General features: G+C 40.8%; 1 protein-coding gene across 4 annotated transcripts; it reads left to right on the forward strand.

The window, feature by feature from the left end:
* The first annotated feature begins 48 nt into the window (after nt 1-48).
* Nucleotides 49-11,772, forward strand: LOC109646183 (dipeptidyl peptidase 9-like). Of its 4 annotated transcripts, none has more exons than XM_020111904.2 (21): nt 49-219; nt 1,706-1,796; nt 1,921-2,159; nt 2,366-2,478; nt 2,805-2,978; nt 4,034-4,205; nt 4,533-4,643; nt 5,149-5,277; nt 5,365-5,426; nt 5,505-5,605; nt 5,837-6,014; nt 6,132-6,291; nt 6,436-6,515; nt 6,976-7,128; nt 7,563-7,698; nt 8,115-8,260; nt 8,359-8,505; nt 8,594-8,746; nt 9,177-9,319; nt 9,927-10,038; nt 10,644-11,772. In XM_020111904.2, exons 2-21 carry the CDS (start codon nt 1,741-1,743, stop codon nt 10,734-10,736), a joined length of 2,658 nt encoding a protein of 885 aa, XP_019967463.1. In that variant the 5' UTR covers nt 49-219; nt 1,706-1,740; the 3' UTR covers nt 10,737-11,772. The 4 variants fall into 4 exon arrangements, with proteins under 4 accessions (XP_019967463.1, XP_019967478.1, XP_069367988.1 ...); XM_020111919.2 differs by having other exon boundaries at nt 51-219; nt 4,037-4,205; XM_069511887.1 differs by having other exon boundaries at nt 72-215; nt 4,037-4,205.
* Nucleotides 11,773-12,786: the final 1,014 nt, after the last annotated feature.

Raw genomic sequence — 12,786 nt, forward strand, 5'->3', positions numbered from 1 at the left:
ACCGTCACTGACTCCTCATCAGAGCGGCGGTGCAGCCATGAAAACGTCCCGGAGTGCACCGTGACCATATCCAAGGTTCCTCCCTTCGCTCCGAACGCCAGTAACATTTTGTGTGGCCGCTGAGGGCCATGGATTCAACCTTTAGCAACTGTAAAATCTGTTTATTGACACCAAGCTAGTACAGCCTACACACCGGGGAAACGATCAGCGGCCAGGTCGGTAAGTGTTCTCTTTAATTTCAGTTTGTGTCACGGGGAGGGTCGCGTGAGCGTCTGGGTTTTATTCCCCATCAGCAAAGCAGAAACCGCTAGCTAGAGGCCGTGTAGCATTATCTGGCTAGGTTAGCCAGTTAGCTTCAGAGCGAAAATGACAGAAGAGAGCTGTCATGTCAAAATGCGAACAAGCTAGATTTAAACAACCCACTCGTTCACAGCTGTCATCATCGTTCAATTCGCGCCTTGTTTATTCACTGTCACATGTAACGCTGGTGTCGTTAGCATCGTTAACACCAATGGATTTGCCGGTGTTTTCCTCCAGTGTGACTGAATAGTTGCAATCGGAGAACAAAGCTCTGTTGTAGGCTAGCTAACTGTGAACATTAACGGTATCTGTAGCTTAAACTTCACCAGATTTCTTCCCCCACCCTGGAAAAAGAAAGGATTCTAGAGGCTCTCGAATAAGCAGCTGAAGCAAACGGGGCCTTTCCCTGTGTAACGTTACAAGCTGCTGTTGCAATTATTTCCATTTTAACACATTTACACGACAACACTGAAACCAATGTGAGTTCAGTGGAAATGTTTAGGGGAGTCTTCAGCAGGAGACCTTTATACTTCCTGTGGATGAGACAGATTACGAGTAGGATCTAGATTTGGGAGATCTCCATTCATAAATACTCCTCCACCAGCCCACGCCTTGTACACAGGTAGCTCAACTACTGTTTATACTGGGCTGTGTGTTGTGTGAGCGACTGTTTCTCCTACACAGACTTAAGTGTCACCCACTTTCCCAACACCAACATCAGGAATGAACTCCAGTCGTTTACAGCATATGATGTTTTCCCCCCACTGCTGTTTACACAACACTGATCCCTCAACCAGCATGGATTAGAAAGGAAGGCATGTGTGTTATCACCTGCTGCTCAGTTGTAAATATCAGTCGTTTCACACGAGAGATTAACCAGGAACTCTTTGCTGGCTCTCTGGTCTGTCGCTTCAAGTTTCTTTAAGGTTGAGACTTAATGTATGATTTGTTATTTTCTTCTTCCCCATTTTGCTTATTGTTTTGTAGTTTGAGGACTGGTTTGAATGGAAACAAAAAGTAAAACATAAAGAAGACTGGTGCATTCAAAAGTATGCTCATTCCTTTCTTAATGAATTGCTGTTCACCTATTGTCACCATGGTTAACTAATGGTTAAGACAAGATAAGTTCATCCTTTATTAATTCCAGCAAAGAAGAATGTCAAAAATAGACATCCGTAAAAGTATTAAAGTTAACATGCAACATAATCATAAGGAAATAAAAAGTATAAGTAGGAAGGAAATAATATACAGTGTAAACAGAATATATACAGTGGAATAGGATTGCATTGTATGTCACAGAGTGAGTTTATTGTTTATTGTTCTGGGGGCAGCGCTGGTTGTATTTTGCTTGTTTATTTTATATTTGGAAAATGTGAATGATTTCAGTTATGTTCTTTGTTCATAGGTTACAGACTCAGATTGAGGCACGTTGACCGGTGAATGCATAGAGTCAAGAGGGTCAGACTTTGTGACAATAAAGAGGGTATTTGGAAAAGGTACGGTACACCACCTTGGGTTCATGTTACACGTTTTACAAGTTTTCTATTAACCGAATGCATGAATGCAGGAGTGTGTGGGTGTTGGCCCCTCTTACCAGTTGTTTCCAATATCAACATCCAGCTGTGTGGCAGTGAGCATGATGGCTGTGGACGGCCTTTCGGACAGTGCGGAGGTGGTGGAGATGGAGGACGTGCCATCTCAGTTCTTTGTGGAGAAACACTCTTGGGAGGGCCTTCGTGACATTATCCACTGTAGCAGGAAGTACTCTGGCATGATCGCTAATAAGGCCCCCCATGACTTCCAATTTGTGCAGAAGAAGGATGAGAATGGACCTCATTCCCACCGGTTGTATTACCTTGGTAAGCTGATTGATGATGCTGCATAAAATCCTGTTTTTTCTTTGTTCTCCTTTAGCTTCACCTAAGTCCCATTTTTCTGCTTTAGGCAGCACAGTATGATTTCCTCATGACATTAAAACAGTCACTGTGTAGAATTCCTCCTCTTTCAGTTCAAACAAGCTTTTTATTATCTGTTGTCTGATGTTGCTTTTCTATGTACTTACTAGGAATGCCTTATGGGAGCAGAGAGAATTCATTACTCTACTCTGAAATCCCCAAGAAGATCCGTAAAGAGGCCCTCTTAGTGTTGTCCTGGAAACAAATGCTGGATCACTTCCAGGTGAATTCCTCCTCTCTTCCTGTTTGTAAAAAATAGCACAGGGTGAAGTGTCTCAGAAATGGGCGAGATAAGCAGTTAATGTTTTTGAGCAACTGAAATATGTTTTGAAGCTCAAAAGATTAAGTGGCCATTTAAGAAAGTATGAGAAGAATGCAGATACTGTACAACCATTACACAGTTATTTGATCTGTAAGGATGGGTCAGTTGAATGTCCTTTTGAACTTAGGTTCGCTGTAAATATCCTGTAAGCACTCTGAAACACATTTACCCTGCAAAAATTTAATGGTAATATTTGATATCTTCTTCTCTCATGTCGGACATTTAAGGCTACACCTCACCAGGGGGCCTACTCTCGAGAGGAGGAGTTGCTGAGGGAGCGTAAACGTTTGGGAGCATTTGGTATAACCTCCTATGACTACCATGCTCAGACGGGCCTGTTCCTCTTCCAGGCCAGCAATAGCCTCTTCTACTGTCAGGATGGAGGCAACAATGGCTTCATTGTGAGTACACTGCTGATTTTTGTTTTGATTTCCCCTTAGTTTATGAACCCCCAGATACTCAGAACAGATTTAATTCAGAGCAAGGTAAAGGTCTGCAAGCTCAAACCTCCACAGTGAACAAATTTGGTGGTACTGGTAGACAGATACATCTGTTAGTGTCTTAACCTAAATCGTTATTTGCCATTTAGGTGGAGGAAAGATATGAATTAGCATCCTCTTGGTAGAGCTGATCTATTGCTGTGATTGTCTTGATAATAGTTTGTGCCTGATTAAATCTATTGTGGTTCCAAGTTGCAAAGAGTTCATATGATTCTCAGTATAGTTTCTTGAGCGTGATTAATGTACAGTTGTTTGCTAACAAGGTGGGGCCACTGGAAAAAATACAATTATTTTCAGCGTTGAATGCACTTTTAATAAAGAAAGATGATCTTTGTTGTTGATCTATCTGCGTTCGCCTTGAAGGAAAACCTTTTGATATATTCTTGGCTTGAATCCCAAGAAGTTGTTTTTTTGGGCAATCGCAGAAGTGCGAGATAAGTTCTGTGGGAATTCATGAACCAATAGTTTAGTTAATTTTCTTGTTTATGACAGTAAAGGATCCGTAACTTGTTATTTCAGTTCATCTTACAGTATGCAGTTGGTTTGAATGTGGGGTACTGATCAGGATGTTTTAATGTGAGAGGTTCATCAAAGCACTGTGCAAAACTTGACACTTGTACATGGTGTTTGTGCCTCTCTCTCTCTCTCTTCTATTGTGTCAGCTTTATGCTGTATATTTCACTGTTTGTGAATCTTGTCCTTCAGATAAAATGAGATGAAATCAAACAAAAATAAATGTTGTGCTTATTTGACAATCTACTAAGGGAGCTGTTGGTCTCTCTTTCCCATGGTTCTGTATTACATCAAACAAAACAATAATTTCAAATCATCATTTTCGGTTGTACCTGGCGTCAGTGAACCTGTCTCCATTGAAGATGCTCTCTTCACCTATATCTTTGGATCCAATGTCCCGCTTCTGTTTCCCCCATGACTAAGATTGTGTCTTTTGGGTTTAGCAGTCTGTTCCTTTAAAGCCTGTGGAGATCAAGACCCAGTGCTCAGGGACACGTATGGACCCCAAGGTCTGCCCCGGAGACCCTGACTTCATAGCCTTCATCAACAACAACGACCTGTGGATAGCCAACATTAAGACTGGCGAGGAGAGGAGACTCACTTACTGCCACAAAGGTCTGAGTCCACTGGCTTTTATTTTAGTTATTTAAAAAGGCAATGAAATGTCATGTGTTCATCAGCTTTGCTTTGTTTGAATTGAGTACATTCTTTAATTCACTGAAGTGCATTCAGTTGCAGAACAACTTATTTAATTTGCTAGTTGATGATTATTCTTGTATCACCATTTCATTCCATATTTTAATGCAAGAAATGTATATGCCATGTATTTCAATATCAAGTTGTAATTACGCAGTATTATATAATTTATACCATTTACAATCATACCTGTAATTTCACATGGATGTAAACTTCCTTTGTCCTCATATATTTTCTATCTTTTAGGTGTGGATAATGTGAAGGAGGACCCAAAGTCTGCAGGTGTAGCAACATTCGTCATCCAGGAAGAGTTTGACCGTTTCACTGGTTACTGGTGGAGTCCCTCAGCAGTCAAAGGTCAGAACTTAGAATCTTAAGCCGTTTCTGACACCAACTCTAGAAAATGTCAGGAAAGTTGAGTCCGGACGTTTCCATTTACATATAACCCTTATCACCAAATTTACTTGCATCTCGTCGTCTTTCCAACTTGACATCTTCATCTTTAAATATCTCATCCTGAAATATTTTTATTCTTCCAGTTTTGTATCTGCTGCATGTGAAAAACGTCATCAACGCGCCCACTCGCTCGCTGTAAATTTTCCATTTTCCAGACATTTTCCTTGGGGGCTGGTAGAAAAAGTTTTAGACAATCTCTGGAGGAACTGACACACACATTTCTGTTCTTACATGCAGCCCCTCTGGAAAATGTCTGAAGTTCAGTGCATGACTGAAAGCAGTTTCAGATACACCAGTCATGCTTTCAAATAATATGACAAATTGATAGCCAATGCTAGTTCTGTGGCTGTACGTACACTGTGTCCTGTATACGCTTAAATGTATCATTTTTTTTCTCCCCTCTCAGACCCTAATGGAGGTAAAACAGTGTATCTTCTGTATGAAGAGGTGGACGAGACAGAAGTAGAGATTATTCATGTTCCATCTCCAGCTCTGGAGGAGCGGAAAGCAGACGCGTACAGATATCCTCGCACAGGTCGGTGCAGCCATGTACACTGTGCCCCGGAGCTGTGAATATTGTTTATTGACTATTTATTTAAATTCCTGGTGTCTTTATTTACAGGTAGCAAAAATCCTCAGGCTACACTTAAACTGGCAGAGATCAAGACAGACCATCAAGGAAGAGTGAGTCTTTCATTATCAGTCTTTTTATTGTCAACATGATAATCAGACGTTGCTAATGTGCGTGTGTTGTACTTACAGATTGTGAGCACACAAGATAAGGAACTGGCCGTCCCCTTCACCTCCTTGTTTCCTGGGACAGAATACATCGCCAGAGTGGGATGGACGAGTGACGGCAAATAGTGAGTGTCCCAGTCAGAACTGAGATACTGACATTCTTGAGATAAATCATGAGAAGCTATAGAACCTGATATCAGGACATTTGATGCTATGATATGAATAGTGACAAGTATAGATTCTATTCTCTTTGGCAAATTTTATTTTAATGGAGAAGATGTTTGTATTCATCATTTTAAACGAAACAGTTGTTTCCACAATCACAATTATTTGACGTTGTTTCCTCTTTCATTCAGTGGCTTGGCGGTGCTTCTTGACCGGAGTCAGAGGAAACTCCAACTGGTCCTCCTGCCTCCTGCCCTCTTCATCCCCGTCACAGATGACCCAGCTCAGAGGCAGGAGAGTCTGGAGGCAGTGCCCAGTGACACTCAGCCATACATAATCTATGAAGAGACTACAGATGTCTGGATTAATGTAGGTCTTTTCACATTCACACTTTTATGTTACTTATCTGTTCTGTTTCTACTTAACTGTTTGTTATTATTGTGTGTTTTTTCTGCTGTAAGTGTAACTGGTCTTTTTTTCCTGCAGGTTCATGATATATACTACCCCTTTGTTCAGACGACAGAAGATGAGTTCACTTTTATTTGGGTAAATGAGTCTAAAACGGGTTTCAGCCACCTGTATAAAATCACATCTCTGTTACAACCGGGCTGCTACCGCTGGACAGAGGACTACCACCACATAGAGGGTAAGAGATGAGGAGATGCCCGTGCGTTTATTTGACTTGATGTCTGTCAAACAATCATGTGGCTGTCTGTTTAACTCATCTGAACTCAGCTGTCAGGGTTTATTTCAAGGAGCGTGTTGATCCCATTATCATTTTCTTTCCCAGGAGACTTCAAATGTGCAATCAAGGAGGAGATTACATTGACCAGTGGAGAATGGGAGGTCCTGGCAAGACATGGTTCCAAGGTCAGATTAAAACCCTCTGTAGAATACCTACAATTTTCATGCCTACAAATAATACATAGGTGTGACCAGACAGTTACATATATTTGCCTCTGAATCCATCGCTTTGTTTTTTAAATGAAATGGTGTGCGTGAAATTTAAATTCTGACAGTACGTCAGACGAAGGGCTTGGCCTTAGGTGTCTTAAGTCTGCAACGGATCGACATCTGCTGACTCAGAATATTTTCCTTGATGACGTTTTTGCCAGACTTCTCCTGCAGCAACTTCCCCTCCCGCTTGTTTTCTGCTTTGTCCTAAAATTGGGCAACTAAGGAAAAAACAGTCAAGAATTTATGGTTGTTTTCTTTCGCAAGGCCTCCATATTAAAACACAATACAGAATTGAAGAAGTCAGTCGATATGAAGATGTTTCGTTGGCTCCTCCGAAGTTTTCCATAATTGTTTCTATGTTCTCTGTTCGTAGATCTGGGTGAATGAGGCGACAAAGTTGGTGTACTTCCAGGGAACTAGAGACACTCCTCTAGAGCACCACCTCTACGTGGTCAGCTATGATTCTCCTGGAGACGTAGTCAGACTAACCAAGCCTGGCTTCTCTCATAGCTGCTCTGTTAGTAAGGTAAAAAACATTCTTCAGTTTGTTCACTTTCTCATCCAGTTGTCTTAAAACACAGGGTTTCTTACATTAAGTCCTATGTGGACCTTTGTGTTGTTGCTTTTGGGCAAAAATATGTAAAATAAGCAGTGATGTATTTAAATGTATTTTTCCTAGTTTTATGTCATTGAGTAGAACTTAATTAGAGCAGTTTCTGTTTAGAGATATTGCAATTCTTGGGATTAATGTGGCTGTCAGCAGTGATCTACACTGACTGTAGCTCATGTTGGAACAAGGACACAGATCCTTGCAACATGTGGCGAAGCATTGTAAATGCATCCCGTCTTCTTGTAGAGTTTCAATTCCTTCATTGTCCTTGTTCATAGTTACACTATTTGGTCCAGGTTTTTGTACACTTATGATTTCTTTGCACCTCTCTCCCCTCTGTCACTCTGCAGAACTTTGACTTTTTTGTCAGCCACTACAGTAACGTGAGTACGCCTCCATGTGTTCACGTCTACAAACTGACCGGTTCAGAAGGTGACCCACTACACATGGTACCTGAGTTCTGGGCCAGCATGATGGAATCACCAGGTAAACAGGATGTGATGTAAATGGCCACCATATTGTGGTTTTCCCAACAGAAATACATTTCCTTGTCTATAGAGACGCAGATGGGGTCAAACAGCAACCGAGTTAGCAGGATTATGCACAAACTAATGGACAGCATTTACGATGATCGTCTGTCGGTGAAAGTTGACGTGTCACACTGCCATCGTCCAGACAATTCTGACTGTGATCAGATAATGTGCTGCTCACTGCTGTAATATTTACTGTTTATAACTTAAACTGTTTTTTTGTTTTTTTTTTTAAAACACTTACGTCACTTATCTTTACTTGGAGCTTATAATCATGTGCTATAATTTATAGTTTAGTCCAAAGTAACTAAAGTAGGAGTTGACCTAACATTTTGCTGACTTAGTGTTGACTCTGTTAATGTGTCTTTTCAGGTTGCCCAGGAGATTACAATCCACCTGAGATTTTTGACTTTCCAGGAAAGTCTGGTTTCCAACTTTATGGGATGGTTTACAAGCCTCACAATTTGCTGCCTGGAAGGAAACACCCAACTGTTCTCTTTGTGTATGGAGGCCCACAGGTACATAATTAAATCCTGATATTCCAAACAGTATGTACTGAATATTACTAAAACCTTTATTACTATTTAAAGGAAAAAAAAAATGTGTGTGTTTTCAGGTGCAGCTGGTGAACAACTCCTTCAAGGGGATGAAATACCTCCGTCTGAACACGCTAGCCTCTCTGGGCTACGCTGTGGTCGTCATTGATGGGAGAGGTTCCTGTCAGAGGGGCCTTGAATTTGAAGGAGCACTGAAAAACAAAATGGTAATGTGAGGGTCAGATAATTCAAGAAATGAATTGTCAGTAAACAGACATGAAAGTTAAATAACACAATTTACCTTTGTGTCTCCAGGGTCAGGTGGAGATCGAGGACCAGGTGGAGGGGTTGCAGTACGTGGCAGAGAAGTTTAACTTTGTGGACCTGAGCCGTGTCGCTATCCATGGCTGGTCTTACGGCGGTTTCCTCTCCCTCATGGGCCTCATCCAACGACCCAATGTCTTCAAGGTTAGGAGCCTCCTTTGAATGTTAAACGTTTCTATCAGTTCTGCTCTGGTGTCTCCTTTATGCAGGAAGAACAGTTACAACAGATGGTATTTAGGTGTAATGTACTTTAAATAAACTGAGAATGACTTTAGTATGAATTGTAATATCTGAGGTGCAGTTGCCACTTACATCCACATGGTGTCTGTGTTGGTCAATGTAACAGTATTATATACAACAGCATTACTTCAGCAAGGCTATCTGTGGATACATCCCCAATACAATAGATGTATGAATAAAATTTGCTAAAATCTTTTTCAAACTCATAATACATATTTTAATTTAACATTCACCTACAATATATACACTAAATCTAAATTGCTACCTTCCCCCTGCACTATAAAATGACACTCTTCTATACATTAACTCATAACTACATTCTGTTTGTCACCAGCTGGCTATCGCAGGCGCCCCAGTGACTGTGTGGATGGCCTACGACACTGGCTACACAGAGCGCTACATGGACGTGCCTGAGAACAACCAGCAGGGCTATGAGGAAGGATCTGTAGCCTTGCATGTGGACAAGCTGCCCAGCGAGTCAGTACACCTTTAATGAGTTTGTGTGCCTATTAGTGTGTGTTCTTAACGACAGCATGTTTCCCTTAGCTGCATAGATTTCTGTACATGTTTGATCATGACTTCGCTCCTGTTTCTTCTGCAGTTGTGCTTCATATTCTTGGAAAGTCAGTCTGATGTGTGCACTACAGTTAATTCTGTTTTACACGTAGTGAAGCTGGTCTGTCAACAAATAGTTGCATCTCAGGTTCTCCTCTTTGACCTAAAAGTGACTCATGTGCTTTGAACCTCTCGAATGTGAAAAACAACAGGTACAGATGTCCTGCAGCGGTTGATAAATTGTACCAGGGATTAAATGTTTGAGTTGGCAGGCTAAATCAAGCCTCGGTTTTTAAGGATCAAAGAGACCCTGAGGGCCTGACAAACAGCATGTTAGAGCAATGCTCCTGGACGCTAAATTCAAACTTGAGTGATGCAGCTGCAATATTTCAGATCTTTATACGTTTCTTTGGATTTGTGACAATTTTCCTTTCTTTTCAATCACGATTGAATGTGGAGTCTTACTGCATATCTTCAGCCCATCATATTGTGCATCTTTTTGTAACAGCGTAATCCTTTGTCATTACAGGCCTAATCGTTTGCTGATTCTTCACGGATTTTTAGACGAGAATGTGCACTTTTTCCACACCAATTTCCTGGTGTCACAGATAATCCGTGCTGGGAAGCCCTACCAGCTTCAGGTGAGCACCACAAACCTTATTCCCCTCACTAATACTCACTAATAGAACTCCTTCTTGTAGGTTGATGCAATTAACATACAGTAACTCTTCCACATGAACGTCTGCATTTCAGAAGCACTCCAGTAAAAGTTTTTGATGTATTGGCGTAGACCATTCTACTTTTTAAAGATAGAATATATACATACATTTTCATTTAAATGTCTCAAAACAACTAGACCAATGATATATGGTGTTTTTATTATCAGTATTGTATAACTCGTAATGGATCATCATTATACATTACCATTTGCTGTGTGATTTGGATAAAACCTGAATACATTAACTCATCCGTGAACATGATTTACACCTGAGTCATTCATCTACAATGGTGGTGAAGACAAGTCCCACAATTCCACGCGACTTCAAAAGAGACCTTTAGCATCCAAAGACACATAGTGTACGTTAATGCTTAACTACAATAATGAATCATTTTTTAGGATTATGCATTGAGAGTAACTGTTGTGGTGTGGTCTTTGCACTTGCACTTGTTTTTGAAGACATTTTTCAAAGCAGATTTTTACAGGATACACTCACACATAATTGTTCATCATGTTTCCATTTTCCAGGTCTACCCCAATGAGCGACACAGTATTCGCTGCCCTGAGTCTGGAGAGCACTACGAGATAATGCTGCTGCACTTTCTACAACAATACCTCTGAAATGAGACAACAGGGCAGAAGTGGAGTTCGGCGTCCCCTCTGCCCTCCTTTAATCCCTCTTGCCCACCTCCCCTCCTTACTCTCCCCTGACCTCTCCAACCCATCCCCGTCTCCCAACTGTTCACCCCATCATCCAGAGACTATCAGACACTGCAGCCACACACCCCTCTTTGTCTCCCATGAAGTAGTCATCTCACTTTTCCACCATACATCCCACTTTTACTCTCTCTGTCTCTCGTTCTGTTACTCACCTGCTCGGCCTGTCCCCTCCTATCCCCCCTCCTCTCCCGCCCGTGTACAGTCTGGGGTATAGTTTACGAGCACAGAGATTTGGTGTCTCACCCTGAAAGCTGAACAAAGACAAGGACGTATGGAGAAATATGTGTCAGGCTGTGTCACATTGACTCATTGCTCACTCACGTCCTCCGCAGAAAATACGTTTTTTTTTTTTGCCAAATGTTATGGTGTTGTTCTTCCCCTTGACCCACCTGTTCACTCGAGTTAGTGGTAGAAAAGAGGGTCACAGTTCACAGATATAAAATGAAATCTATAAACATATTTTCAGACATGAGCTCACACACTATATGTAAAATGCAGTTTATTTCCTACATAAACCAAGACACTCAAACACACTCACACATACAGTACATATATACGTACATACTGTACCTTGCAGTTTGTGTAATGATGAAGAAAGGAAGAAAACCGAGAGGCTTCCTCTGTCCACTTGTTTTAAGTGTGTGTAGTTTAAAATAAAATATTTTTATGGATTTTTATTCTTTTTTTTTTAATGAGTGCTGCTCATTGAACTTTTTTGCGCAGATTTCTCCCCTCACATTTCATTGCTCAAGATGTCCGCTTGCCTTCTTATCACATAATTTATATTTGCCAAAGTACCTCTTGACTCTTGATCATGCTGGTATTTCCTTTTTTTACTGCAATAAAGACAACAGGAGGGTGAGCACTGGAGTCTTACAACAGCTTTGTACCACCGGAATACAATTTGTACATGATAATGAATAAATGTATGAATCAATCACATGCTCTCTTTTACTGCAGTCCTCCTATTATCTGAGCCAAGAAGATCATGCTTCCAACCCTGTTAGTTAGTTGGTTGGTTTGTTTGCAGGACTACAGAGAAAGAAAACTTCTGAATGGATTTCCACGAAACTTGGTGGAAGGATCGGATATAGTATAAGAAAGAACCCCTGACATTTTAGTGGGGATCTAGGAATATTTTTGACACTTCACTTTTACTGTATGGTAACAAATGGGGCATGAGACCTGCAACTAACACCAGTTTGAGAAATGTAATGCGCCCTTCTCTATAAAGCTTGTTTGAATTTAAGGGGACTATTGGGCTTTGGTGACAGTAAAAATTCTCCTAATTTCTATTGTAGTGTGTTATGTGTGTGTGTTTGTTTGTCTGTTAATGAGCAGAAATTTGAAAAAAAAACATCTGGAAAGATTGCGTTGAAACTTGGTGGAAGGATGTGTTATGGATCAGAAAAGAACACTTTAAGATTTTGGTGCTTATCTGGATCAGCTAGCAGATCCAGGAGTTACTTTTTCAATTAAACATTACAAGATAAAGGGGTTTGCAACATTTTCAACGACTTCTCAGATAATCATTTATTGATCTTGATATTTATAAGTGTGTGTAATTTCGTGCAGATCAAAATAAAATGCCAGATGGAGAGAATTTCCAAGGAATAGTTCACCCAAAAATGAAAATTAACAAATGCCACTATGCCGATGGAGGGGGGCTGAAGTGTTTGAGTCCACAAAACACCTTTGGAGTTTCAGGGGTAAACAGCATTGCAGCAGAATCCAATACAAATGTAAATGGCGACTCCTTCAAATAAAAAAAAAACATAAAATGCCTCCATACTGATCTTGTCTCGTGAGGATTATAGCTGCAGTTATGGCAACAGTAGGAGGAGGAGATCAGAGGACATTAAGGCTAAAAACATGGAGTAAATGGTAAATGATGCGGTTTTGACTCAAATTTGCAGACACTGTGATGACATCACAGGAGCAGTATGGAGGC

The sequence above is a fragment of the Paralichthys olivaceus genome, chromosome 16 (genome assembly GCF_024713975.1).
Source record: "Paralichthys olivaceus isolate ysfri-2021 chromosome 16, ASM2471397v2, whole genome shotgun sequence".
In the NCBI taxonomy this organism is placed as follows: Eukaryota; Metazoa; Chordata; class Actinopteri; order Pleuronectiformes; family Paralichthyidae; genus Paralichthys; species Paralichthys olivaceus.

What these genes read in the sequence shown, in the direction of transcription:
- LOC109646183 (XM_020111904.2), top strand. Translation starts at nt 1,741, where the DNA reads ATGCATAGAGTCAAGAGGGTCAGACTTTGTGACAATAAAGAGGGTATT. An exon ending in AAATGCTGGATCACTTCCAG is followed by an intron (nt 2,479 to 2,804) that starts GTGAATTCCTCC and finishes CGGACATTTAAG; the next exon opens with GCTACACCTCACCAGGGGGC. An exon ending in TGGCAAGACATGGTTCCAAG is followed by an intron (nt 6,516 to 6,975) that starts GTCAGATTAAAA and finishes CTCTGTTCGTAG; the next exon opens with ATCTGGGTGAATGAGGCGAC.